At 42.6% G+C, this 27,085-nt stretch overlaps 1 protein-coding gene across 1 annotated transcript; it reads left to right on the top strand.

Annotated features, from left to right (window-relative positions):
- Nucleotides 1-1,721: 1,721 nt before the first annotated feature.
- fgfr4 (fibroblast growth factor receptor 4) lies at nucleotides 1,722-27,085 on the top strand. The gene is made up of 20 exons (XM_088012209.1): nucleotides 1,722-2,247; nucleotides 7,299-7,492; nucleotides 10,568-10,755; nucleotides 10,849-10,999; nucleotides 13,385-13,654; nucleotides 13,748-13,837; nucleotides 14,075-14,241; nucleotides 14,344-14,467; nucleotides 14,973-15,163; nucleotides 15,261-15,399; nucleotides 16,233-16,426; nucleotides 16,907-17,052; nucleotides 17,326-17,447; nucleotides 17,524-17,634; nucleotides 17,760-17,950; nucleotides 21,018-21,140; nucleotides 21,670-21,740; nucleotides 21,825-21,962; nucleotides 22,686-22,791; nucleotides 23,577-27,085. The coding sequence occupies exons 2-20, from the start codon at nucleotides 7,405-7,407 to the stop codon at nucleotides 23,751-23,753; spliced, it is 2,787 nt and encodes a 928-aa protein (XP_087868335.1). The 5' UTR covers nucleotides 1,722-2,247; nucleotides 7,299-7,404; the 3' UTR covers nucleotides 23,754-27,085.

The following is a 27,085-nucleotide window of genomic DNA, read 5'->3' as shown; positions in this document are numbered from 1 at the left end:
CATGAGCTGTTCACAACCTAACCAATAACTGCACGCTGCAAAAAATACGATTTTCCCGGAATTTTTCTCAACTTTCTAGAGTAAATGTTTTTATACAAAACTGGCGTACCATTAACTTTACAGAAAGAAACACGAGCTTGTTTTAAGTAAATAATTCCTGAATAATAATAAATAAATTCATTGTTCCACTGGGAGATTATTCCCGTTACCTAGCAACCCCCGTCAAGCTCACCCGTTACCTAGCAACCCAGTTCTGGTTTTACTGAAAAATGTGCATAGCAAAACTTTTTTTTACGTTATAATGACATAATCTGCTGGTGGCACCAGAACAATTTTTACTTAATCAATATTAAGGAATTATTGAGCTAAAAGCTGTTTAGTTTTGTTTTATTTTAAGTGTAGAAAAACATTTTGCACTAGAAACTCAACCAAAATACTTGGTAAAATTTTGTTTTTGCAGTGCAGATTCCCCCTCATACTTCCTGTTATCCTTTTCACTGTAAAAACAGAGAATTGACTTTCTGAATATATTTGGTGGCGTTTGTCTCGAACGAGCAGCTGACTCTCATCCTGCAGCAGGAAACACTTTGCTCTCACTGAGGAAGAAACTTTTCACGTTTCTGCATATTTTCTTGGAATTACTGACAGTTCAGCACAAAACAATCTAAAAAAAACAATCTGTAGTCATCATTTGTTCTATCAAGTTTAAAATTTATTTCATAATTTGTTTCTGTTGTTTTTTGTTATAAAAAGCATTTTGGACTTCCTTGTTGCTGAAATATTTTTTCACAAATAAACTTGATAATTGTTGGCCCATAAAGGATATTTATATTCTGACTCTAGAAAACATGGTGGTGGTTGCATCATGCTGTGGGAAGCTTTTCACAGAAACCTGCAGGTGTAACTGCAGCAGACATGTTAATTATTTTGTATTATATTGACTTGGGTGTTCATTAAATGCACACCACACTTTTCAGGTTATGTATTTATTTTGGTATGATGAGTAAAATCTTTTTGAAATCCAAAGATGTTTCTGGCTGTGATGTGACAAAGCTTCAAGAATCAGTGAAAAGTTTTATCAGCGGTTTAGTTCAGACTGCAACATTTACAAATGCAGCTTCTCCTTTAAATGTTAATTATTTTGTAGAAGCTTTGAAATGAACCTCAGCGCGTTCAGACGGTAGTAATGATTATTGGGATTTATCTGGACTCCAACAGCATTTCTGCAATTGAAACAAAGTTTTTCTGTTAAACGATTCGACTCTAAAATGAGATTCAGGCTCTTCATCACACTGCTGCTTTAAGGGCTGTGGCATAGTTCAAGTAAAGTTTGGAGGAAGTGGGAGGTTAGAACCGCTTTAGATGGAAAAGAGAAACATTTCAGAAACTATAGAAAAATATAAATTCCTGATTTTCAAAAAACCTTTAAATCAATTTCGACGTGTGAAACTGAAAATTACTGAATTTCCAAAAATCAAAAATCTACTTTTGAAACTAAATATTTCAGAAAGTTGTAAATATTCAGCTTTTGAAACTCAGATTTTTTTGTTTTTCAGAGATTAATCTGTAAATGTCTGAGTGTTTGGGAGTGGATCCTTTGGGGGTGGTGGGGGGGGGCGGAGTACTCTCCTTGGAGTACCCCCCTCCGCCCCCCACCTCTGCTCCTCCTCTCCTCCCATTGTTGTTGTGATTCCGGCCAGCAGCCAGTCTTGAGTCAGGTCTGCAGCGCGGAGGTCGCAGTCGTGTCTCTCTGTTTCTCAGACTGACCGGATCTACGGTTCGGCTGCAGACTGAGCTCCGACCCGGTTCCAGGAGCCGCTGATCCAGGGACGGAGCGCCTCCAGGAGCGCTGCGTAAAGGCGCAGAGTCACCAGGAGCCCAACGGACTTGTTTCTCTCCAGCTGTCCTCATATCGGAGCAGCAGGGAGGTTTTGTCTGTTTCGGTTGCTGCTGATTTCCTCTCCATGGATGGTTGAGCAGCCCGACACGTCGCGGACTTTGGCCCCGGGATCAGAGCTCCTTGCCAGGGCAGCAGATCTCCGGAGCAGCCGCTGCTCCCGGTTCCTGGAGCGTTTTTAATTTTTCCTCTTGATTTGTTCAAACGCGTCCAGTTGAGTTTGATTTGGATTCACGGACTTGCTTCATGGAAGGAGATTCCCAATGAAGAGTTCACTATTCCCCGGAGCGGATCGGGACTCCCAGTGATTTACCCCAACCCGCCTCTGCAGGGGCAAACCGGGAGCAGAGGTGGGTACAAACTGCCCCGGAGCCGGGATTTCACTCATTCATTCATTTTACACTAAAAACTCATTTACCTTACATATTTATTTCTACCAACTCCTAAATCTGGGTTTTGGTTTTAGAGGAAATATCAAAAAGCTCCATATATGGAATATTTATTAGCTAGTTTATATTGTGAAGCGGAGAATGAAACTAGTTTTTGTTTTTCTGCCTTGATTTACGCCAAACTGAGTCAGCTGACACCGAACCTTTCATATGTTTGACAGAGAAGCGGAGTTTGAACTTTGTCACCGCAGCTTCAAACCTGAAACAGGAACAAAAAAACAACAGAAAATATGACTTTTTTTGTCTTCCCGGTGTTTCTGAGACGATCTGATTAAAAGTTTAAAAAGAGTAAAAAAATGAAACTCTGACTGCCGTCTGCTTTAAACTGATCACCGGTGGGTCCGATGATCCGCCGGACTGATCGAAGTTATTGATTGGCAGAAGCGCGCAGGTGTCTCAGTGGCTCCGAGTCATTTCGTTCCCGGATGTTTCCTAACTTAATCCTTTTCGTAGCTGCCAGCAAACCGCTGTGTGTAAGTAAATAAACCTTTACACGCCGTTGGATATTTTCGTGAATTATGGATAAAAACTTTGGATTTCGCTGCAAACTGTTACCGGATCACTTTGTTCTGGTTCCGTCCCTGTTCGGTCAGGCCGCAGTCGCAGCTAATCCCGACCGAAATAAAATCATTTTTAAGCGACTTGTTTTTATTGGTGTAAAACCCGCATTAAGTTACAGCAGAGAGAAGGAGAACAGAAAATCATGCGAACGGAGCAGGAAACTCAGAAAACAAACTGGAGGAACTTAGTTAAGACTAATTTTGTTGATGGGAGATTTTAATTATTTCTAAACGAAGATAAGAAAGTTTAACTGAACAGCAAAATAAATTTGATAAATTCCAACAAACATTTAAAATTAATTTAAATTGGTAGTTTTGTGAAAAAAACATGGCTGAAATAGTAAAACAATATTTCCCTGTTCCAACAGCTAGGGTGCGCTGCTCATTCAAATGTTTAGCCTGCTAGCAAACTTGAATTTGACTAAAAACATTTTAAATCTATTCAAAAATGTTGGAATGTAAGCTGTTTCCTGAAAACCACAAGTAGGGAGTGTAGTTCATTAGCAATGGCTGCAGGGCTAAAAGAATAGCAAACTTGACTTTAGCTTTTGTGCTGTTGCTTAGTTGGGTAAAGCTGGATAGAAACTATCCAGCATAGTAAACCTTTCCCTTCACAATAACAGCTTTGTTATTTAACTGCCTCTAAATAAGAAGCTCAGGTTGCTAGCATGTTTGAGTTTAGCATTAGCTCAGGTGCTAATCTAGTTAAAGTTGGATGCAAGCTTTTTTATGTTTTTATCTTTTTTAAAATCTTTTTAAATCTTTTTCTTTTACTGTTTATTCAATGTCACATGCTGTTCTTATTTTTTCTTTAATTATGTAAAGCACCTTGAAATGCCTTGCTGCTGAAATGTGCTGTGCAAATAAAAGTTGATTGATTGATTTAAAATCTATTCCAACATGGTGGAATGTAAACCACTTCTCTTACAACAACTAAAATTTACCATCCATTAACCACGGACACCTCGGGGATAAGATTAGCTTGCTAGCAAGTTTAACTTCAGCATTAGCGCCGGAGCTAAACATGTTAAAATTGGATTAAAACACAAACACTTTCCCAATCATGAGTCATTTCTTTTAGAAAGTTGATATTCATAATACAGTAGATAAATATTATTTTACAAAGTAAATGATAAAAAAACTTGGTACAACTTCAGATAAATCGCATTTTTCGTGTAAGAATTGACACACGGTCGGTACGAAATGGCCAGCAGCCTAGGAAGCGTTAGCTCTGGTATTTAAATGGAGGCTGACTGGTCGGGTTTATTAAGTGTGAATTATGTGGCAGAAACACGCCAGCGATGCCGCTTCCCTCCGGTTTTAGATGTGGATAATAAAAAGAAAGCGGCATACAGTGGAAGTGTTTTTGGCTCCGGCTGCAGTTCAGCCGCCATCGGGAGGAATTAGCAGCAACAGGAGAGAGAGACGGGGGGGAAGTTTTCCAGGCCCTAATTGAGAAAGAATACGTTTCATTCAGCAAAGCTTGTTCTCCAAGCGGCATGTGTGCGCCGCTTGGGTCTGGCGCCTAAGCTCAGCTGGCGCAGCATGCCGCAGAAAAACAAAAAAACAGAAAAATCCCTGCATTGCTCCGGTGGCTCCCTGACAGCCCGCCGCCGGTCTGTCTGTCAGGACGACTTCACTTCACCTCGCTGCACAGCTAACGGGCTAACAACCCCACAGCAAGACACCTCCTACACCATGCCCAGCCGTGGATATGAGGAGTTTCTCTAAATATGTAACTGAGATTCAGAACTCCTCTGAAGTGCTTGCTGCTGAACAACCACAGGCCGGCCCAAGGCATAAGCAAACATGGCTGCTACTGCTACAGGGGTGCCAAACTGCATATCGTCTCTGATCTTCATTTTTAACTAAAATCAAGCAGAAAAAAAATCAGGCAAAAAAATAAATCACTTCGCAAAAAATGACTTATTATTTTAGTAAGCTGACAATATTTTACTATCAATCCGATACCAAGTAAGCATAGGGCCAGTATCGCTGATACACATACTGATATTTATTTGAGTTTGACATATCATAAAATTTCTGATCTTTAGGTGTTTTTGTGGTTATTTTTTATTATTTTCTTCAAACATTGGATGGAACTTAGAAAAAGTTCATACAAGTTTACAAAATACTTTAATATCATATTAGCATGATAGACAGAAACACCAGAAAAACAAAAACGTTTGTGTTGTCATAAAACTTTGGACATCAAATGACTAAATCAGAGAAATAAAACTTTTGACACTGAAAAAAAAAATCTTACCAAGTTTTTTGGTTCAGTTCTTAGTCCGAATATCTTAGTCCACCTGAAATAAGACCAACTAACTTACAGCAAACTTTTCAGTGAGATATCAGTTTGTATTTAGTCAATTCTTCATTAATATTGATGAAAAAGGTCTAATTCCAAATGCAGATATTTTCACTAATAACTTGGGGAAAATGCCATGTTCATAAAATGATCTCCTGGTGGAACCAGAACTGGGTTGCTAGGAAACGGTCCGGGCTTGGCTGGGTTGCTAGGCAACGGCACAGTGCCTGCTGGTTGTGAAATACGTGAGAGAATCTGTGTAGCACTCAGGCTTGATCGATTTTCTGGAGTTATTTACTTTAACTGAGCTCCTACCTCTTGCTGTAAGTTACTTTTGTCTTGTTTGAAGTGAACTAACAAGTTTGAGCTAGAAACTAAGCCAAAAATACTTGCTGCTACTTTTGTGTTTTTGCAGTGCACTATTTATATTCTGATATTTATGTAATAAACCACAGTAATTTGACTATTAATTTAAATTAAAATCTGCTCAGGGCCACACGTGTTTCTATTTGGACTCTAATAGATTAAAATAAAACTAATAATTTAGCCAAAAAGAATATTTAAAATTAACAAAATTTCAGTCAAATTTTTGACTTTTATGGGAATTGTAAACAAAAAGATTTAAAGATATCGTCACATCTTAAAGGTGAAAACTCAGATGGTCAATCAACAGGAAGACTCTATTGTCTTCTCTAGCCCTACTTTTATATTTATATTAGCTCCATATTTTCAGACTATAAGCTGCTGCTTTTCCCCGTTTCCAACCATGCGGCTTGTTGTCCGGTGCAGCTTTTCTGTGGATTTTTCTTCAACCACCAGGGGGCTCTTTAGCAGGAAGTGAATCATTGGAAGTCAAAGAAGAAAACACTGATTTTCATTTAGAACAAGCAGATGCTAGCAGCAGGCTCGACGGAGAAACTCATTCCCCCTCATTGTGGAAACAGGAAGAAGTTCATATGATGCAGCTTTTAAGTTGAAGGCTGTGGATGCGGCTTATTGTGAGGTGCACTCCATAGTCCAGAAAATACGGTCTTTATTTTCTGAGTAAATAGTCCAGTGAGTCAGAAGACATGTCCACTGCGACTCCCGGCAGGTTTCCAGTGTTTTCCCAGTTTGCACCGGCGGAGCGCCACCCACTGACCAGCAGGCAGAACGTCACTCAGAGCTGGAACAGAAGCCAGATGGCCTGGGCTGCAGGCAAACAAAACGAGAAAGACAAACAGGAAGGGGCGGGACGGACCGCTGTCAGTCTTATACCTTATTTGGAAACATTGCACTCCGGAAGTGAAGGTGGCGCTATTTCCTATATTATCCGCGGTTTCCTGTTTTTATTTTCCTTTTAAAATCTGTAATACATCTTCATTTTTAGGAAGGAGTTTCTCTCTCGGTATGTTTTTGAACTTCTCTCACAGTTTTTAACAAGTTCTGTAGTTTCCGGTGTACTTCTAAATCTGCTCTTTCATCGCATCTTTTCGGACCTGCTACTGCCTCTAGTGGCGTGGGGGTGGTAACACAACGAATATAAAACGAATCACATCATCAAGCAGTCCACCTGGTTAAGCTCCGCCTCCTCCATCTAAATCAGCCAATCACAGTTAAACCCCGTCTTCTCTGATAAAATCGGCCAACATTTTACATATGCAAATGCAGAATTTACAAGTCATTTTTATTCTTTTAATTACTTTGAGCTTCGACCAGTCAAACTGCAGCTCATATCTGAACTATAAAAGAGCTGCGTTTGAGGCCGGCCTCCTCTCCAGCAGGGACCCAAGATGGCCGCCGCAAAAGTCCCACCACAACGTGAAACATTTCATCAGACAGACTGAAAGTTCCTCTACACTCTAGAACTAAAAAGAAGAAAGAAAAACTTAGTGAGACAGAAACAGCCTGACGCCAGAGAGGCTGGACAATGTGAGACAGACCAGATGGACAGACAGGAGGACAGATGGACAGACAGGAGGACAGATGGACATCTGAACCGGCTCTCTTCAGGCATTTGTTTGTTTGTTCAGGACGGTTCGTGTCTCTTTCAGAGGACAGACAGACTCACTGTCTGTCCTCTGGTTGGTTTATTCCTGCAGGATCCAGATTTAGAGACTTCCTGTGGCTCCCTGAGGTCCCGATGCGTGAGGCCCCTCGCAGGCTTCCTGCTTCTTCCCTGTGAAACTCAGGTGGTGCGTCGGGACGATGGAGCGCGGCCGCCTGCTGTGTGTCCTCCTGCTCTGCTTGGCGGACGGAGTGGCGGCCCGAAGCGTTCCCCAGATCAGAACCAAAGGTGAGACCAGTTGATGCCTGAGCCGCTGTTCTGCTCTGCTTGGTGCTGTTTGGGTTTTATTTGGGGGTATTAGAGTAGAAATGCTTGTGAAAACTATCCTGTTCAGTCACCATTTTGTACAACTTTGTGTCGATCCGTCATATAAAAATATTAAAGTTTGTGGCTTTAATGTCATAAAACGTGGAGCCTCTGTCCCTAACGTCTGAAAGTCCTTGACATATCTTTACTTCATCAGAAAAATGTTCAGTTGGCCTTAAATTTAGTCAAAATGTAAAATTTGTGGAGGGATTGTTAACTCTGGTATATTCCATGTAGTTTATTTTTCTTGAGACTTTTCTGCCATGCTAAGAAAACTAAGATATCAATTTATTTGAAGGGGTGTGAATAAGACTGGCATGACACTGTTATAAACATGACATAACACCTGTTATAAACATAAAGAAGTCTTTATGAATCTCTATGACTCGTCATGAAGTGTCATTCAGTAAATAATGACACTTTTAATGCAAAGTTGCTCTAAAAGTTCATTAAAAATGCCAAGTTTGCATTAAATTATCATAATTTACAAAATCATGCAAAGTTGCCATTTTTAATGGACTTTTAATGCAACTTTTAGAGCAACTTCGCATTAAAAGTGTCATTATTTACAGAATGGCACTTCATGACGACTGTCATAACATTCATGAACATCCCTGCATGTTTATAACAGGTGTTATGTCATGTTTATAACAGGTGTTATGTCATGTTTATAACAGGTGTTATGTCATGTTTATAACAGGTGTTATGTCATGTTTATAACAGATGTTATGTCATGTTTATAACAGGTGTTATGTCATGTTTATAACAGGTGTTATGTCATGTTTATAACAGGTGTTATGTCATGTTTATAACAGGTGTTATGTCATGTTTATAACAGGTGTTATGTCATGTTTATAACAGATGTTATGTCATGTTTATAACAGGTGTTATGTCATGTTTATAACAGGTGTTATGTCATGTTTATAACAGGTGTTATGTCATGTTTATACAGATGTTATGTCATGTTTATAGCAGGTGTTATGTCATGTTTATAACAGGTGTTATGTCATGTTTATAACAGATGTTATGTCATGTTTATAGCAGGTGTTATGTCATGTTTATAACAGGTGTTATGTCATGTTTATAACAGGTGTTATGTCATGTTTATAACAGTGTCATGCCAGTCTTATTCACACCCCTTCAAATAAAGTGATACCTTAGTTTTCTTAGAAAAGTCTCCAGGTTGAGTCTCAGGTTGGTTGGAGCAAATGGGTCGTAAGCGTGCGTTGGCGGAGTGTTTTTGCCGCCTGATGCGTGTGAGGCCAGCGACCCGGAATTGTAAATCCACGGGCCGAAGAGCTTTTTCTGTTTCATTGATGCTTTATAGGCAGATGCTATGAAGCATCAATTACTCTGTTTCTGTTCAGCTAAAACCTAATCAGTCTAATTGTTCCCTGCCAACCAGCAGCTTTCAGATTAAAGCCGATGAGGGATGTTTATCTTTCGCGGTGTTAGTTTTTAAGTCTGATTAAAACACAGTGATGATATATTAGTCAGGATGTGTGGAAACAGATGACAGATGTAAAGCGCCGTGGCCAGCTGAGGCTTGTCAGGACAGAGGAGCCTCCAGAAAAGGCTTCAAACATCCTGATGACAGAAACGTCTTCACATCGTCGGACAGGAACCGGAACATATGCTGAGATTAATCTTAAATTTCTGAGACTTTTACTGGAAATGTACTCCAGTTTTGTAATGTACAATGGCCCTGTTAAAATAAAACAAATAAAAGGCCCTGTCTGAAATAAATGCACCTGAATTAAAGGTTGGATGCTGCTGAATTATTATTTATAAAAATCTTTAGCAGAACTGTTTCCTGTCAGTTTTATTAACTCCTGAGGTCCTGGACATTCACTGTTAAAGACAATTCACAGATTTCTTCTGTTTTTAAGGCAAATCAGGAGCAGCGCTGAAGATTTTCACGTGTTTTGTAGTTCTCTGGTATCAAACGGAGCGCCGCTGTTGTTGTGCCGTTTCTGTGGGGACATGAAGGTCTCATTGTCCCAGCTGAGTCTCTTCCTGCCAGGCCGGCTGATTGGGCGGCTTGTTTGTGTTGGTTCTCTTGTTGTTTGCCCCTTCGCCTCTGGGTGACAATTCACACCCCACCGTAAGTTCAACTCCAGGGCAGCGTCCCTGTCTGGGGAAGTTCATTAACGTGTGGTTCAGATCTTAGACTCATATTTTCAGACAGATGTGATGGGACTCCAGACGTCTGAGGAACATTCGTCAGGTTGGGTTTTATCGTCTGGGTGTGTGCAGAGCTGAACTTGGTGGTTCATTCTCCACTTCTATCCCAGACTTTTCAAAGTCTGTAGGAACCCAGATGATTCTGGATTCTTCTCTTATAATTTGAACAAATGTCATGTTTTGAATTCTTACAAAACATACATAAAAAACAATTTCTTTGAATGTGTTTTCCTTCATTTGACCAATCCTCCATGTCTGATTTTCCACTTACAAGCTTGTAAGCATGTTATTTGTTCCTGAAAGCATTACCTGCATGCACTCTGGGTGATTAGACAGAAAGGCAGCACTTCACTCCCACAAGGGAACAGATTGCCCTTTCACTTAGTGCTCGCAGGATGCAATCAGACAGAAAATTGCCCTGGAAAATTGCTGGTCCTGAGTGAGTGAGCGGCGGCAGAGGGCTCCGGCCAGGCAGCAGAGACGCTTCAGGACAAGCGGCCCCCTGTAGCCGATAGTGACACCATAGTAGCTGGGTTATCAGGGCACTCTATCACTGCTTCCTGGCAGCATTAAATGTCAGAGTTTTGTTAGCAACATGGCGCGCTTCTCTTCCTGGTCAAGGGAAATCTCCAGGTTGTCTTTTGTCACATTTTCTCTTAATACTGGTGAGATGATCTGAAACCACAGTAGTCTGTAGCTGCTAACTCAGACTGTGTTATGAACAGCCTGTCTTCAGGAGCCAAAGTAATTAGAGCCAAAGATTTCCTCTAAATTTACTTCTGCTGTCCATTACCACCTCTTTGTGTTCTCCAGATCTCCGTGCGCCCAGGGCTCTTATCATACCAGGGTATCCAGAAAACACCACAGTGGTGGTTGGTGGCCAGGCGAAACTCTTGTGCAAAGTCCACAGGCCGGTATCTACCAAGGTCCAGTGGCTGAAAACAGAATCTAGCAGCTCAGGACAAACCGGAGCGGGACCGCCTCACATCAAGGCCCTGACAGTAAGAACGCATCTACAGCAGAAGCTCTGCCATTTCATTTGTAATGTTGGCCAAGAATGAAGTCCCTTCCCTAAACGACCATCTCCTCTGCAGACCCTGAAAGGTAATGGCTCCAAGGTCAGCACCCTCCATCTGCCCAATATCACCATGGAGGATGCAGGCGAATACATCTGCATGGCCGAAAGCGTCCAGGGGGGGCGGACAGCTCAGGCCATGCAGTCAGCATGGTTGGAAGTCCTGCCTGGTGAGGAACTCTTCACTAAGTCATTCAGATCAATCCAGTCTACCAAACTCCAGCTCGTCTGTCTAGAAAGTCCAGTTCATTATTGAGGTGTGAACGCTAGTCAAACCAAAAACTGCTCCAGATGAGTTTAACGGGGGGCACCGGCTTATTTTGGGGGGGGGCAAAATGAATACATAGCAAAAAAAATACTACTCAAGTAAAAGAAAAAGGTACAGTGCAGTAAAACTAGGCATATAAGCACCTTTTTTCCAAAAAAGTTACTCAGTGTAACAAGTACTACACGCTTTTGAACATAAACAACATCGGTAGCCTACAGGCTCCTAGTCAACAAGCCTAACGTGCTGTATTGGTGTTAGCTAGTCATCTTTTAGCTAACATTACCTGCATCCAGCAGCTTTACTCACCTCAGTCTGTTTGGGGTAAAAACTGTTTAAAGCTCTTTGCGTTTTGCTGCCATGACTCTAACACACCTGTAGCTCCGCCCACCAGCAGGTCTCCTTCACTGCCCACAGGTGTAAACCCAGCGCCAGCGTCGTAGCGCTCATGCTGGGTTTAGAGGCGGCTTGAAAAAACAGGACACGACGTGTTAACAATTAAACCGTTTTAGTGGCTGATAAAAGTGACAGAGGACACAGATATGGGAAGTGGAGAAGGCCCTAGTGTATCAGATTGACAGAGGAATCACAGACGTTGGCCATTCTAAGGTAAAAACAACAAACAGCTTCCAGTCCAAGGGGGGCATGGCTCACTCTGTGAGCGGGCGATGCCCCCCAATGCTGCCAGGCTTGAAACTGCCCCCTTGCGACCTCCTTGGAGGACCAAACCGAGGTTTGGTGTGAACGCTAACTGACCTCTGGTCCTCCAAACCTTGGTCTGGGTTTGGTTTGATATGTGAACGCCAAGCTGACTGGAGACCGCTCCAAAAGTAGGAAGTGAACCACAGTGCAGGGCATTCTGGGTAAATACAACCAAAGCTAACGTGTTAGCCTAGCGCTAGCAGCAGAAATGGCTCCTGGTCTTTAGCCTAAAGAGAAATCCTCCAACCGCTAAAATCCTCCATCTTGTTTCCATCTGGTGAAGAAGGAAGTTGCTCTCAGTGTCTTCAGAGGTTTTTGTGTCGTTTCCTTCAGTGGTTCTTGGTGCAGCGCCCCCACAGGCCAGGAGGGGAACAGGTTGGTTTGACTCAGAGCCACAGCAGCTGGAGGTGGAGCAGATGTTCTGGGTCCAGTAGAACCGGGTCTATCAGAAGGGGAAACATCCTAAGGCTATGTCTGTGTTCACCTGCTGTTGTTTTGATGAAATTTCAACCTTTTAAACCACAGTATCTCCTTTCTTAGGTGCCATCAAATCCAGAGAAGTGACCGCTGCTGAAATCCGACCAGATAACTTTTAATTAAATTTTGATTAACTGATTAAGACCAAGCTGCAGCTCTTCCTACGTGGAGCTCACATGTTCTGCATGCTGGTTAATAGGTGTCTGTAGATTACCCTTGGCATGTGAGTGTGTAGGATTGTTTGTCCTTCATGTCTCTGTTGCCCTGATATTGACTGGGGCGATGGTGGCATCGGTGGTAGGAGCTCATCTTGTAACCAGGTTACCGGTTTGAGTTGTTGTGTCCTCTGGAAAAACACTTCATCCTGCTGGTGGTGGTCAGAAGTGATGCTGCTGCATGGTAGCCTTGCTTTCCACCATCAGGGTGTGAATCTCTAATAACAAGACAGAAAGACGACATGAGACGTCTACAGATGATATGACTGCAGTGTGAAGCGCTTGGGGTCCTCTGGACTTGATAAAACGCTGTACAAGTACAGGCCGTTTACCATAGAGTCCTATCCAGAGTGTATTTCGCTTCTGTAGGTCAGAAAGATGGGCAAATATGAAATCCTGTAAGAAATAAGAGGCTAAAAGATGACTGGCACAAACCCTTGAAAAATTCTGTTTCTTGTGTTGGTTGAGCAAAGGTTCTCTCTCTGTTGACTCGCTTTAACTTCACTGATCCTTCACCACCCCAACATGTTCATTAGCTTCAGCCGGTCCTCTTGCTCGTTTCTCTTCTTGACCTCTTTTCTGGAGTGATAAAGGAAGGGAGGGCGGTTGCTGTGTTAGCCGTATCGCTCTCAGCCACCCAGTAAGTTGCTGAAGAGGAGGAGGGGTTGAATTGAGGAGGGTCGGGTCATTAAGGCCTCGGTTTCCATGGTAGTTCCATTGTACTTATGCATATGTGGGGACAGAAAATGCTGAGGAGGTGCAAGGTCATAGCTGAGGGAATGGCTTAAAGATTGAGCCGAGAGACTGGCTAATGCTGTGTGGCAGTGGATTAAAACTACCAAAAGAAATACAGAGTCCTGGACCGGCACTTCTAACACTTCTCTTGAATTTGACAGAGGTTCCTCAGGACCTTAGTGAGGACGCCACTGAAAATCTTCTGCTGGAGCCGGGAAACATTTTGAAGCTGCGCTGCGATACGAACACCTGGCCAGGCATGGCGGTCAGCTGGTACAAGGAAGGGGTCAGGCTGCTGGCCACACCCCGCATCCAGCTGCGTGGTGCCATCATGGAGATCACAGGTGTGACGTATGAGGATTCAGGATTGTATGCTTGTGTTCTTCGAGGAACTACAAATCCTGTGCGGAACTTCACAATCACTGTGGCAGGTAAGATGAACCGACATCTGGTTCTTCATGACAGAAAATCAGATTTTTATCCGGTTACTGAATTCTCATATCGTCTTTCTGTCTTGTTATCAGACATGCTGGGATCAGGAGACGATGATGAGGACAACGGCTTGGAGGATTCATCTGCTGAAACTGAAAAGGACCAAGTTTACTTCTCTAGAGGTGTGTAGTTGTTTTCACAATATTTGGGAAATCTAAAACAAAATGTGACTCGGGTTACAGACTTTCCCATCTTTTTTTTGCAACCCAAGTTGCGAAAACAAAGACTTGATGGCTGACTGGGCCTGCACCTCAAAGACTTTAGGCTCAGCGCAGGCTTTCCCTTCAAAACCTGGGACTCAATGTAGATTTGCCCTTCAAAAACGTACAACTTAGCTTGTCTTGTCTTTGTCTTCACAGGGCCCTATTGGACCCACACCCATCGCATGGAGAAGAAGCTGTATGCTGTTCCTGCAGGAAACACTGTGAAGTTTCGCTGCCCTGCCATGGGGAGTCCAATGCCAACAATCCGCTGGCTCAAAAACGGACGTGAATTCAGAGGAGAGCACCGCATCGGTGGAATTAAGGTGAGGGTTTGTGGAAGTCTTTGGCCTTCTTATAAGAGATAGATTTAGTTTCTCTTATTCTTTTCACTCTTTACGATATTTGACTTCTTTTGTTTTGGCTAGCTAAGACATCAGCACTGGAGCCTGGTGATGGAGAGCGTTGTGCCCTCAGACAGAGGGAACTACACCTGCGTGGTGGAGAACAGATATGGATCCATCACCCACAGCTATGTTCTTGATGTTTTGGGTAGGACATGGACGATCGCTCTTCAGATTTACCACTAAACACAGACAGGGTTTGCATAGTTATCTGGCTGATGGTACCCAAAGCTTTAGTCAGCACTTGTTAAAAGATTTAATTTGAGGGTAGAACAGAAGGTAGCTGGGGTGCCTGGGATTGACGATGACCGCCAGAACAAGGACGGTCAGGCGTCCAGTCCAGTTTTCTACCTGATTGGTGACAAGAAACTGAGGAGGGCTGCAAATTATTTGTTCATTTGTTTTGGTGGATGTTGAGCACGGGGTCAGTTTCTATCCCTGCTGACAGGGACAAGAGGTGGAGACTAACGAGAAAACTAACGAGATTGGAAAGTGACCGCAGATCAAAGAGACCGCTGCCAGAGAGGCAGGCGAACAGAACCAGTTTTGATCCTAAATTGACATTTCTTATTCTGTTCCCAAACACAAACACATTCAAAGAAGACATTTTGCTTCCTTTACTCAGCCCTTTCTCCTGCTTTGTCTTCATGCAGAGCGCTCCCCCCACAGGCCCATCCTGCAAGCCGGTCTACCTGCCAACACCACAGCGGTGGTGGGCAACGATGTTCAGTTCCACTGCAAGGTTTACAGCGACGCCCAGCCTCACATCCAGTGGCTCAAACACGTTGAAAGGAACGGCAGCCGCTACAGTCCTGATGGGACTCCCTACGTTCAGGTCCTCAAGGTTTGCGTCCACCGTTGAACAAACAGAGATCAGTCAAATAGGATCAGACTTAGACACGGGGTTTTGATGCTCACCTTCTGTAATTTATGTCTGGCAGACCGGCAGTCTGAACATGTCGGAGGTAGAGGTGCTCTACCTGTCTAAAGTTACCCTGGATGATGCAGGAGAGTACACCTGCCTGGCTGGCAATTCAATCGGCTTTGCCTACCAGTCGGCCTGGCTCACCGTGCTTTCAGGTAAAAATGAACTAAATCAGTTTTCATTTCACTGAACAGCTCTGATTATGCTTATATCATTTAATAATAGGGCATTGCACCAATATAAGCAAGAAGATGCAGACTGTCTTCATAATGTGTGTTGCTGCAGGCCCACGCCTCTTCTTCTCCTGTCTCTTTAAGGTAGAATAGTCCTGATTGGTGGGCACTGATAACAGAAACCAGGGAAATAACTGGAGCTGCACCAGTAACTCAGTAACTTAAATTGATTTTACATTCCTTAACAAGCTCTATTAAATCTTCTTAAGATGTTTTGCACACCTCATATAACCGGAAATGTAAGTAAGATTGCCAAACTGTGACAGCAGTCTCTGTTTGTTTGCATATCAAGTCAAAGTTTTCCAGAAAATGTTTCCAAATGAGGCGTCTGGAGGACAGACGGAGGTTCAAAGGAAGGAAGAAAACAACGACCTTCGTGTATAAACCACAAATATACCTGCTGTAGGAAACGCTGCTTTGTTTTAGTCACTTTTTTATCACATAGACATAACAGAGTCTTATTTACTCAGATGTTACCAACATGCTTCTGGGAACTGGTTGTCCAGAACAAAATGAACAAGGTCAAAGGTCAATTTCCCAAAGAGACTCTTTCTTTATCTGAATGTTGCCAGAGGAGTCCAAAAGTGATGTCTTTAGTAAAATCCATAAAACTGTCATCTGTAGAGCAGATTTAGTCCTTTTACACTTTCAGACCAGGATCACCTCAGCAGCATTTTCGCCTCCAGCTGTTTGAAATGTTTCTCAGCTTCATTAATTCCTCCTGGTCAAGTCTCTCTATTTTCTTGATCCTGCAGAAGAAGAAGCAGCTGAGTCCATGGAGACCATGGAGACCAAGTACACCGACATCATCATCTACGCCTGTGGCTTCGTGGCTCTGATCATGGCCGTCATCATCGTGGTGTTGTGCCGGATGCAGGTCCATCCACGGAGGGAACCTTTCGACGCACTTCCTGTCCAGAAGCTCTCCAAGTTCCCTCTGCGCAGACAGGTACGATGCTAACTGACCTAATCTGGACTGTTTATCTATACTGGTCCAATCTCTACCATTATTTACATAAATGAAGAACTTAATGCATAATTAGGCTTACTAATCTTATGAACTCTGAAGGTTCATAAGATATCCAGGGAAAACCTACTAAGCCCAGTGGTAGGTGGCGCTAGAGCACTCCGCCGTGTTTTAAAGTTACAAACATTTGGAGGCGACAGAGCAAGAATCATAATCTGGAAATAATGTGTGTGAGGCCAACAGGCAGAGCAGGACAACTCAATCAGCTAAACCCAGCTCAGCCGTCTTTACTGTTACTGGTGGGTAAAAACAACATCTGAACTAAACCAATGATGCCAAGCCTGGAGGGCCGCCAGGCTGACGATACACTGGGAGAAACGCGGAGATACTTCGGCTACGTCTATAGAAACAAATGTATGATCCAAAAGGAAGGTTGTTAAACTTTAGTCTTTTTTTGTAAAGTATTCAGTGGAGTCCAACTCGTCTGGGAAGTCCAGTGCATCTCTGATGAGGGTGGCTCGACTGTCGTCCGGCTGTTCGCCGATGCTAGCTGGAGTTATGGAGTTTGAGCTGCCGTACGATCCAGACTGGGAGTTCCCAAGGGAGAAGTAAGTCATCTGCACTTCTTTTCTCATGTAAACACATTTGATATCCTGTAGCAGTGAGGTGTGTTTGAAAGGTTGTGTCCTGAAATCCTAAAAGGTTGTGAGGTTTCATTTGGCTTTTGGGATCCAGACTCAGTAAAAGGTTTAGCTATCGAATCATGTGGGGACCTAAAATAAAAGGCCTGCAGGACATTTTTGGCTCTCTCCAACCTGCAGTTTAAGAAACCAAAGGTTCAAATTATGGATTTGTACAATTCTCATTTTTTCTCTCTCTAGCTTGACTCTGGGAAAACCTCTTGGAGAGGGCTGCTTTGGTCAGGTGGTCAGAGCCGAAGCTTTTGGCATCAACAAGGACTTCCCGGATCAGGCCACCACTGTTGCGGTCAAGATGCTCAAAGGTGAAAATAAAGAAATGAAAGTAATTGATGAGTTTTTGGCTTTCTGTCGGTCTAAACGGCATGGCCTGTTCTTCAGATGACGCCACAGACAAAGACCTTGCAGACCTCATTTCAGAGATGGAGCTGATGAAAGTAATGGACAAGCACAAGAACATCATCAACCTACTGGGGGTCTGCACACAGGATGGTGAGCTTCTAATGGTCTTCCTGTCTCCTAAAACCGAATTTATTGTCTCAACTTGACTGATCCCAAACCCTGAGGCTGCAGCCACAACAAACGGCCCTTCATCCTGTTTTGTTCCCCCTCCACAGGCCCCCTGTACGTGCTGGTGGAGTACGCCTCCAAAGGCAGCCTGAGGGAGTACCTGCGGGCCAGGCGGCCTCCAGGCATGGATTACACCTTTGATGTGACTAAAGTGCCTGAGGAGCAGCTCACCTTCAAAGACCTGCTTTCCTGCGCCTACCAGGTGGCCCGAGGGATGGAGTACCTGGCCTCTAAAAGGGTGGGTTCACTTGAAAGAATGGGAATGACATCTGAGTGCTTGTAATTCCCTCAACAAGCACTTTATGGATGCTAAACGTTGAGCTGTCAATCTGAAGAAGGATGATTACCTGGCTCCTGATTTATAGTTGTGTCTCTTCTTTTGTTGCATCTTTATAGTTTTGGTAAATTTGTGAAGGTGGCACAGCCAGCGTGTTGACTATTGTAGGAAGAACGCTCAGAGTTTCAGTTTAGGGTGTTTTCTTTTTCTTGAATAAAACGGTAAATCAGGACTGTAAGCTTGTTAAGTGGCTTGGAGGAGGAACTGTTTCCCTGCCAGGATATTGATCCACAAAATGAGCTTTGTGGCTGATCCCTGAGGTCTGTTGTTTTCTATTTGACCTACTGTCTAAGCAGGTTTTAGCCAGTTTAATTTTTCTGTCACTATAATCAAAGCATTTACTTTATTTTCCCTAAACTTCTTGTTCTGAACATCATTTATTGAAACTAAGACAGTGGAGCCCAAAGTGGGTCCTGGAGGTTTTATTCTCTCCCTGGTGGTGGAAACGACCTCCTCCTCAGCAGGTCAGCGTTCCTCTCAGGCCTCTGACGAGCCGTCGCTGGATCCAGGTGCGTTAAACCAGGGAGAGAACTCAAACAGGGCCTCCAGAACCACTTTGGGCTCCACTGGACTAAGAGCTGAAGAGACGGTGCACAACTCGGGTGAGAGAGAGGTCTCTATTGGAAATGACTTTAGCATGTTGCGTTGGCAATTAGCAAAGTTAGCATTAGCGACTGTAAACATTATTCTCTGTGTGCATTATCTGGGGTTTGTAGAGTTAGCCAACATCTCCAAATGCAGGACGATCCATGACAGAAAGAGAAGAGAAGACGGATAATCCAGATTAACTTTGCAGTAATAAGTTTATTCTTCTAAATTCTGCTGTCCCTCTGATAGCTGCCTGAAAACATGGCAGCCGTGACTGCAGCAAATAATTTCCTTTCAAATGGCTTCCTGCACACATGCTGGCTGCTTCTGACATCGTTCTCTAAAACAAAAACACATTTTCTTTGTTGAGTAACAGGCAGCTGTGAGTGTAGCCTGTTAGCGCTTAGCTGTGCTAGCTACAGCCTAGCTACTGGTCAAGGCAGGTTGAGCTAAAATGGGTCATTCTTTGGTCACTGCTCAGTTTCTCAGCGCATCTCTCGTTTGTTGTGGTTGTAGTTTGAGTCACAGCTCTCCATGCAGTTCAAAGTTAAGTTTCAAAATGGCTGCTGCACAAATAACACTGCAAAAACACAAAATGTTACCAAGTCATTTTAGCCTAGTTTATAGTGTCAATATCTTGAGGGACTAGAACTAAACAAAACTAACTTTTCAACAAATATCGGAGCTTTAATTAAGTCAATAATATTGGTTAAAAATCAGATTATTTCACTTATAAAAAGACATTTTCCTCATGCTATAAGTGAAATAAAAGGAACTATAACTTTTTCATCATTATTTAAATAAGCTCCCATTTCTTACTGAAAAGTTTCTTGTAAGTCAGTTTTATCTTATTTCAAAAAAATACCTGGTAAGATTTATTGTTTTTGTAGTGAGAATATAGTGAAACTTACATGAATCAACAGTTTTTACACATCTGATGGTCTAAGTAATCTGATTACTCTGGTGGGACTCACAGTGCTTCACAATCTGTTTAATGACATTCTCCTTCATAGTCGAACTCATAAAAATAAGAGAAGACATTGCTATGGTTTGTGATGCTAACTGTGTTTAGCATCCCAGATGGATGTGAAGCGGTTTGATGGCTCATTGCCTTGCGGTTCCTTCATTAAACGGTGTTTTGACTCTGAATCCCGCCGGCGGGACCAGCTGTTGTCCTCCCTTTCTCTTTCTACTCTTTGCCCCCTTCACCCCATTTTTCAGTTCCTTTCATTTTCCCAGCATGCACTCTGTCTGTGAGTGCGTCTTATCAACACGTCTCTTTGTCTGTGCCAGCCGGTGTCTCGGAGCGGCATTCCTGAGCAGCGAGCTGCCGCAGCTTCAGTCCTGTTTACTCTCCATCTGCCTGTCCCTTCAGCTTGCAGGGCTTTGTCCTTCCTAACGTCGCCATAAATCTGTTAGCAAACAGGCGAGGGGAGCAGAGCCGTCGTCTGGCATCAAGTTTCTGGCTCTGCTGAATGCCAGAGTCTGAAACTAACCCACCATTATGGGGAGACCCACAAACCCAGAGCGGTTCGTTCTGCAGCTCCCCACAAACCCCGCGACTATTTCCAATGAAAACCAAAATAAACTTAATGACATACGTTGAATGTGGGCAAACACTGATTTCTTTTTTCTCCTCTTCCTGAAGGGTTGGTTTAAACTCCAGGATTTCTATATAAAGACAATTTTATTTTTGTGGAATTCACTACAATGAGGCCCTGTGAGCTGATTTTAGACTACCAGTCTTTTCATTTGGGCTGAGAATGTGCAATTATGTTTTACCATATGCCTTGAAATAACAACCCAGACTTATCCGAAAGCTTTCATGACTCTAAAAGCAGAAAGAAAAACATTTTTCTGCCCTCTTGTGAAGTTTATTCTGTGAAAGTCAGAACAGAATCAAAATCTGTGATTATGCATCCTTAAATTAAGGCCTTAAAATGTCCTAAATTCACAAAAATAAAGCCTTAAATATGTTAATCACAGGATTTGTTTTTTTGAGCTAGAACGATTAAATCTAATATGTTACGTGTAGTTCTTTGCTCATTGGACTTTTCTCAGTGAAAAGTTTGACTCGGACGTCTCATAGCATTTTGAGAGGCTACTGCTAACTGGCTGCTAATATAACCTTGCTAGCTAGCTGGCTAGCTGCTTTGCATGTATCATGGGTAAGTGCAAATTTATCGCCGGTTGGCTGGACAAAGGTCATACATTTCCATGGAAATGTAGGTTTTAAATTTTATTCAGAAGGGTCTTAAAAAGTTTTAACTTTGAGCTGTGAAACCTCCAGAAACCCTGTTACTGCAGACGAGCAGCTAAAGGAGCAGAACCGAGAGACTGGCCATAAAGTCAACTCTGTTTCCTGTCTGTGTTTCTGCAGTGCATCCACAGGGACTTGGCAGCCAGGAACGTCCTGGTGACGGAGGACAATGTGATGAAGATCGCAGACTTCGGCCTGGCCAGAGGTGTCCACCAGATCGACTACTACAAGAAAACCACCAACGTGAGTTTGTGCTGCTGCACTTTCTCACCAGGAAAAACTCCTGTAAAAGATAGGGGGACTTGGTAAAGTTCATCAGTTTGGCTGAAAGGTGGAGAAAGTTGTTGGTTTTCTGCTTATTTTGATGTGGATTCAAGAAGTAAGGAAGAGGGAAAAATGCCCGGATTCACTTAAATAAATTGGCTTCATTTTTATGAAGCAGACGTTCAAGCAGCTGGTGGAGGAGCTGGTCAAAGCGCTGCTCTCCATCTCTGACGAGGTGAGACCCGCTACAATACCAACCTTTAACTGAGCCAGTCCAAAGCTCTTCAAATTAGGAAGAGTTGGGATCCAAAGAAGGGAAGGCAGCAAACAAGCAAAGACTGGATGTAGTGATGAAGGAAGGAAACAAGAGAAATAAAGGAGGAGGAAGGACAGAAGGAGGCTTATGATGCAGGAGAGGAGAATATTTAGACAATGAGAAAGGAAAGTCATTTTAATTCTCCACACCGATCCTGGCTGGTGAAACTCAGTGGCTAACGTGTCTCTGCAGGGCCGGCTGCCGGTGAAATGGATGGCACCAGAAGCTTTGTTTGACAGAGTCTACACCCACCAAAGCGACGTGTGAGTCCATCTTGTCCTCTTCCAGAGCCGCTGGGTTCTGATGGAACCGGAGCTAACATGGTGGTCTGACCATCTCTCTCTCAGATGGTCGTTCGGCGTCCTGATGTGGGAGATTTTCACGCTGGGTGGTTCGCCGTACCCTGGCATCCCGGTGGAGGAGCTCTTTAAGCTGCTGAAGGAGGGGCACCGCATGGACAAGCCGTCCAACTGCACACACGAGCTGTAAGTCAGAAACTCCTCCGTCCGAACGAAACGGTTTTGGGTTTTGTCCAGAAACTCCAGTCCGCTTGGTGAGGTGTGAACACTAACCGACCTCTGACCTCTGACCTCTGGTCCTCCAAACCTCGGTCTGGGTTCGGTTTGAATGTGAACGCCAAGCGGACTGGAGACCGCTCCAAAAGCAGAAAGTGGACTACAGCGCAGGGCATTCTGGGTAAATCCAACCAAAGCTAACCTGCTAGCCTAGCGCTAGCAGCAGAAATGGCTCCTGGTCTTTAGCCTAAAGAGAAATCCTCCAACCGCTAAAATCCTCCATCTTGTTTCCATCTGGTGAAGAAGGAAGTTGCTCTCAGTGTCTTCAGAGGTTTTTGTGTCGTTTCCTTCAGTGGTTCTTGGTGCAGCGCCCCCACAGGCCAGGAGGGGAACAGGTTGGTTTGGAGCAGAGCCACAGCAGCTGGAGGTGGAGCAGATGTTCTGGTTCCAGTAGAACCGGGTCTACAAGATATTTGCCAACAAACTTTTTTTATTTTAGTCTTAGATGCAAAATGTTTCTGTTTTCTGTACAGTTTTGGGTTCATTTTGGCTTTGTGTTCTCTTAATAAAATGCCTTTTTTGAGTCTTTATACTCCAATTATCAATGAATCGATTGCTAAATTAGTAATTAATTAATCTGATTAGCCGTTTCACTCCTTGTAATGTTGTGATGAAATGTTCCTTTCCCTGCAGCTACATGCTGATGCGTGAATGCTGGCACGCTGTTCCCACCCAGAGACCGACGTTCAAGCAGCTGGTGGAGGAGCTGGACAAAGCGCTGCTCTCCATCTCTGACGAGGTGAGACCCGCTACAATACCAAACTTTAACTGAGCCAGTCCAAAGCTCTTCAAATGATCCAGTGGTTTAAAACACTTATGGGGCTCATTTTACACACCTGTAAAGGGTTGAAGCCATTCAAAGTCTGACTATGTCTCTGAGAACTGAAAAACACAAAAGCAGCAGAAAAACTGCAAACTAAAAATGTTGCGATTAGGGCTGGGTGATATGCATTTAAGGTTTCATTAAGATATTTGGTAGGATTATTGTGACAACAATAAAATTGATAATAAAACTATTTATTACAGAAATTGCTGCAACCTCAGGAAATAAAACCAAAAGGAAAAATCCTGTAAATCCATAAGAGCTCCAGACCACTAGGGGGAGTCTGGAGCATCTGATACTATCAACGTAAATATCCTGATGTTAAACGATACTGTAAAAAACCGTGTGTCATATGACACATCTTCACTGTCTTCCTCCATCTTTCCCCTAACTTTAAATCATCATATCCTGTCTTTACCATAAACAAATAGGATTTGTTGGTTGACTCCCCCTAGTGGCCTGGAGGACTTTTGTATTTCATACTTACTTGGTGCATTTCCTGTGTTTGCAGCATTTAGTTTGAGATTTCAGGATTTTCATTTTGTTGTGTTTGCTTCTAGTTTCTGTTATCAGTTTTTCTGTTGAGTTTATTTCCTTTTTAAGTTGTGTTTTGGAATTTGCATCATTTATGTGTTTGTTGTTTTCACTCATATTATTAGTTCCTGATTTCTAGTCTGACCAGTCTCCCTCTGACCCCTCAGTACTTGGACCTGTCCACGCCGTTTGAGCAGTACTCGCCGTCCTGTGAGGACACTTCCAGCTCCTGCTCTTCCGACAACGACTCTGTTTTTACGCATGACGCCCTGTCCACCGACCCCTGCCTCCTGGCCTATCAGGACGTCCGCTCTCGGATCGACCCCAAAACGGCTCTCCGATAGACTCTGCTTCCTGCTGGCGCCTCACCGAAGGTCGAAGTTGCATTTCTCAACTTAAAGGTGTAATTCTCATTGGACTTTTCATGGAAGCCCTTAGATAAATGTAGGCATTTATATCCACACGGAGCACTGAGGCCAGCGGAGGAAAACGCACGTAGCGCTCAGGAGGACAAGCTGAACTCTGCTGGCTTGAAACCGGCTGCTGACGGTGAAACGAGGCGGCGCTGCAGGAAAGACGCTGGAACTCAAAACTCAATCTGTGCTTTTTCTGCGGTCAGTTCACCTCTGGAGAGGCGACGGACAAAGAGCTGCTTCACCAACCCAGAAACCAGGGCTGCAGACCTGAAGACGTTTTAAAGACAAATTACTATTTTGCTATGATAAAAAGTTAAGAAATTGATTGTTGATATAAATTGCTCTATATAATAATATTTTACGTTTGTATTGCTTATTTAAAAAAGAAGAAGTCTTAAATCTCAGGATCTCTCACTCTAAGAAGTTGCTGTAGTGGCAGCAAAGTGCCTGAACTGATGATTTCCTGTGAATATATTAGAGTAATAAAATATTTTATGTACATGTCAGTGACAGAAAAACAACTGCTTTTCACAAATTATTCTGAATGACATAAAAATGATGTCATTGTTGGGAAAATGAGAGAAAATGTTGAACTCAAAGTACCAAACGTATTCGAAGTTTAGAGGTTGAGAAAGGAAAAAAAGCTGGAGACGGTTCAAGAGTTTTACTTGAGAAAATTTAAATCTTGAATTTTTATTTTACCTTCAGCTCAAAGAAAGTGGAACCACAAAAACAGTTGAGGTTTTGAGTCTTTTGGATTTGAGATTCACTCTAAGCAGTTACTATCTTATCTGTAGTAAATAACACTAGGAAACTTCATTTAGCATTAATTCAGATTAGCTCACCTGAGGCTAAAGCTAACGGCTAATATGAGAAGGACAGAGACAGAAGTAGACTGGAGTGAGTCAAAACTCATTTTGTGAAGATAATGTCACATATTTAAGAAAAAAACAGGATGATTTAAGTGGAGAATGTAGGTTGGAGGCGGTGCGCCATGAATGATCTTCCCCCGTGAAACCCATAAATACCAATAAATACTCATTACTTTAGTTTGCATTTTTAATTTTGCTTAAGGCAACAACATTCTGCTCAAAGAAGAAAGAAAATTAAAATAAAATAATGGCAAAAGTCCACACACATCTGGAGTTTCTGCGTATATACAAATACAGTGCTTACAAATTTTAGCAGCACTGGAATCCCGTACATCTGTTACTGCAAGCACTGGCAGCAGTCAGTCGAAATCAATCAAGTTTTCCATTTTTCTGATTGACTGATAAAAGCATAAATTGTTGTGAAAAGCTTAAACATTACTGTGATTTCAGTGGACTGTATTTATACATTTTCACTCATTATTCTGACAGCAAATGCTCCAATCTCAGTTTGTTTCACACAGGAAGACCAATGGTGGCAGACACGCCTCCATGACCAGCTTCTTTCCTGCAAACGTGGACAATTTAAAGATATTTATTTGCTTTGAGACGTCAGGTGTCTCCATATGAAGCTGTTTAATTTACTTACATTTGTGCATGTTTCACACAGGACGATTATCAGTGGTGCACCACCTCCATGCTTCATTTTCTGTTGATACTTAACAGTTTCTTGCTAAACGAAAGTCCACTGTCACGATAACGACGGCTTGTTCACTGCAAAAACACTCAATCTTACCAAGTAGTTTTGGTCAAATATCATCGTTCAAGTAACAAGTAACTTCTCAGCAAGATATAGGAGCTTGTTCCAAATAAATAATTCCTTAATATTGATTAAAAAGTTGGGAAAACAAACTGTTATACATGAAGTAATCTGCCAGTGGAGACAGAACTTTTGTTTCGTTTTATTTTAAGTGTGCTGAGACATTTGGACAAAAATTACTTGGTGAGATTTAGTGTTTTTGCAGTGTTGTTTCGAGATGTTAAAATCTGCTGTGGTCTTCGTCAACGTCTGATATCGAAAACCTGTCAGCTTTTTAAAGGAGCTCACGTCAGAAATGTAAATTAAATTACTTCTGATGAATCCCCAGAGCCACAAACACAATTTCTGATAATTTATCCATTTGAACGGAGATGTAAACTTTCTGTGTTGTTTGTGTTCTTGAGATTTATGTCAAGAAAACATTGCAAAAAAACTTGTAAGTATTTCTGGTGTAGTTTCTAGTTCACTCAAAATAAAATAAAACTAACTTACAGGTAACTCTTCAGGAAGAAATAGGAGTTTGTTTTAGGTAGATAATTCCTTAATCTGCTCTGAAAAACCCACTAGTTCCACTGACAGATTATTTCACAATCTGTGTGCACTGCGCTGTTACCTAGCAACCCCAGTTCAGCCCAGTCCGTTACCTAGCAACGCCAGTTCAGCCCAGTCCGTTACCTAGCAACCCCAGTTCCAGATCCACTGGCAGATTACTTCACTTATGACAAGACATGTTTCACGTTATAAGAGAAACATAAATAATCTGAACTTTATTGACTAAAGACCGGCTCCTACATTTTGCTAAAATGTTACTTGTATGTTAGTTAGTTCATATTTTAAGTGAACTGAGATATTTGCACGAGAAACTAGACCAAATACTTGGTCAGATCTGGTGTTTTTGCAGTGAAGGAGGATGAACGGTTACCGGCGTGGGGCTCTGTGGGGACCTGGCCAGGCCCACTGTCACGGCTGACGGGGGGCTGTGAGATTGATTTCAAATAGAGGAGGAGGGGGCGCTCCATTGTGTGACAGTAACCCTTCACCCGGCCCAATCTGGTGGCGAGGGGCGGCAGGGTCCACAGCCGGGCCGGACAATGGGGCTTTGCCGGCTTAATGGGTGTGACTGCAGACTGGAGCAGCTCTTTGGGAAGCTGGAGCTGCTGTGTAAATGAAGAGGCTCTTATTATGCTAATGTCTCCTTCAAACGTCCCAATCCTGACGCCTAAGCCTCCTGTCTCTTTAAATTACAAATCTTAATTCGAAGCAGCTGTAGACATTTCTCCTGAGTCTGAAAAACAAACAGCAGAAAATGAAAATGGAAACTTTTATCCTCCCTCTTTCCATCATTTTGTGTTTGTTAGGATTCAACCATTTCTGGTATTTTGTGTTTTTTTTAATAGAAATTTCTCTTATATTGGCATTTAAATTCACCTGCATTTTTTCATTCCTGTAAACTCCTAACTACCAACTCAATTTGTAAACTTTGTCCTCAAGCAGAGAATTATTTTAGAAATATCTAATTTATTTGTCTATTGTTTTGTTTTTATATGAAATAAAGTATAATTTAAAATAAA

Source organism: Poecilia mexicana, unplaced genomic scaffold (genome assembly GCF_051168715.1).
Source record: "Poecilia mexicana isolate PSO_F unplaced genomic scaffold, ASM5116871v1 scaffold_14, whole genome shotgun sequence".
NCBI classification, from domain to species: domain Eukaryota; kingdom Metazoa; phylum Chordata; class Actinopteri; order Cyprinodontiformes; family Poeciliidae; genus Poecilia; species Poecilia mexicana.
Note: the sequence above shows the minus strand (reverse complement) of the source record. Positions and strands in the feature narration are given on the sequence as shown.

What these genes read in the sequence shown, in the direction of transcription:
- fgfr4 (XM_088012209.1), top strand. Translation starts at nt 7,405, where the DNA reads ATGGAGCGCGGCCGCCTGCTGTGTGTCCTCCTGCTCTGCTTGGCGGAC. An exon ending in CTGGCTCACCGTGCTTTCAG is followed by an intron (nt 15,400 to 16,232) that starts GTAAAAATGAAC and finishes TTGATCCTGCAG; the next exon opens with AAGAAGAAGCAGCTGAGTCC. An exon ending in TACACCCACCAAAGCGACGT is followed by an intron (nt 21,741 to 21,824) that starts GTGAGTCCATCT and finishes TCTCTCTCTCAG; the next exon opens with ATGGTCGTTCGGCGTCCTGA.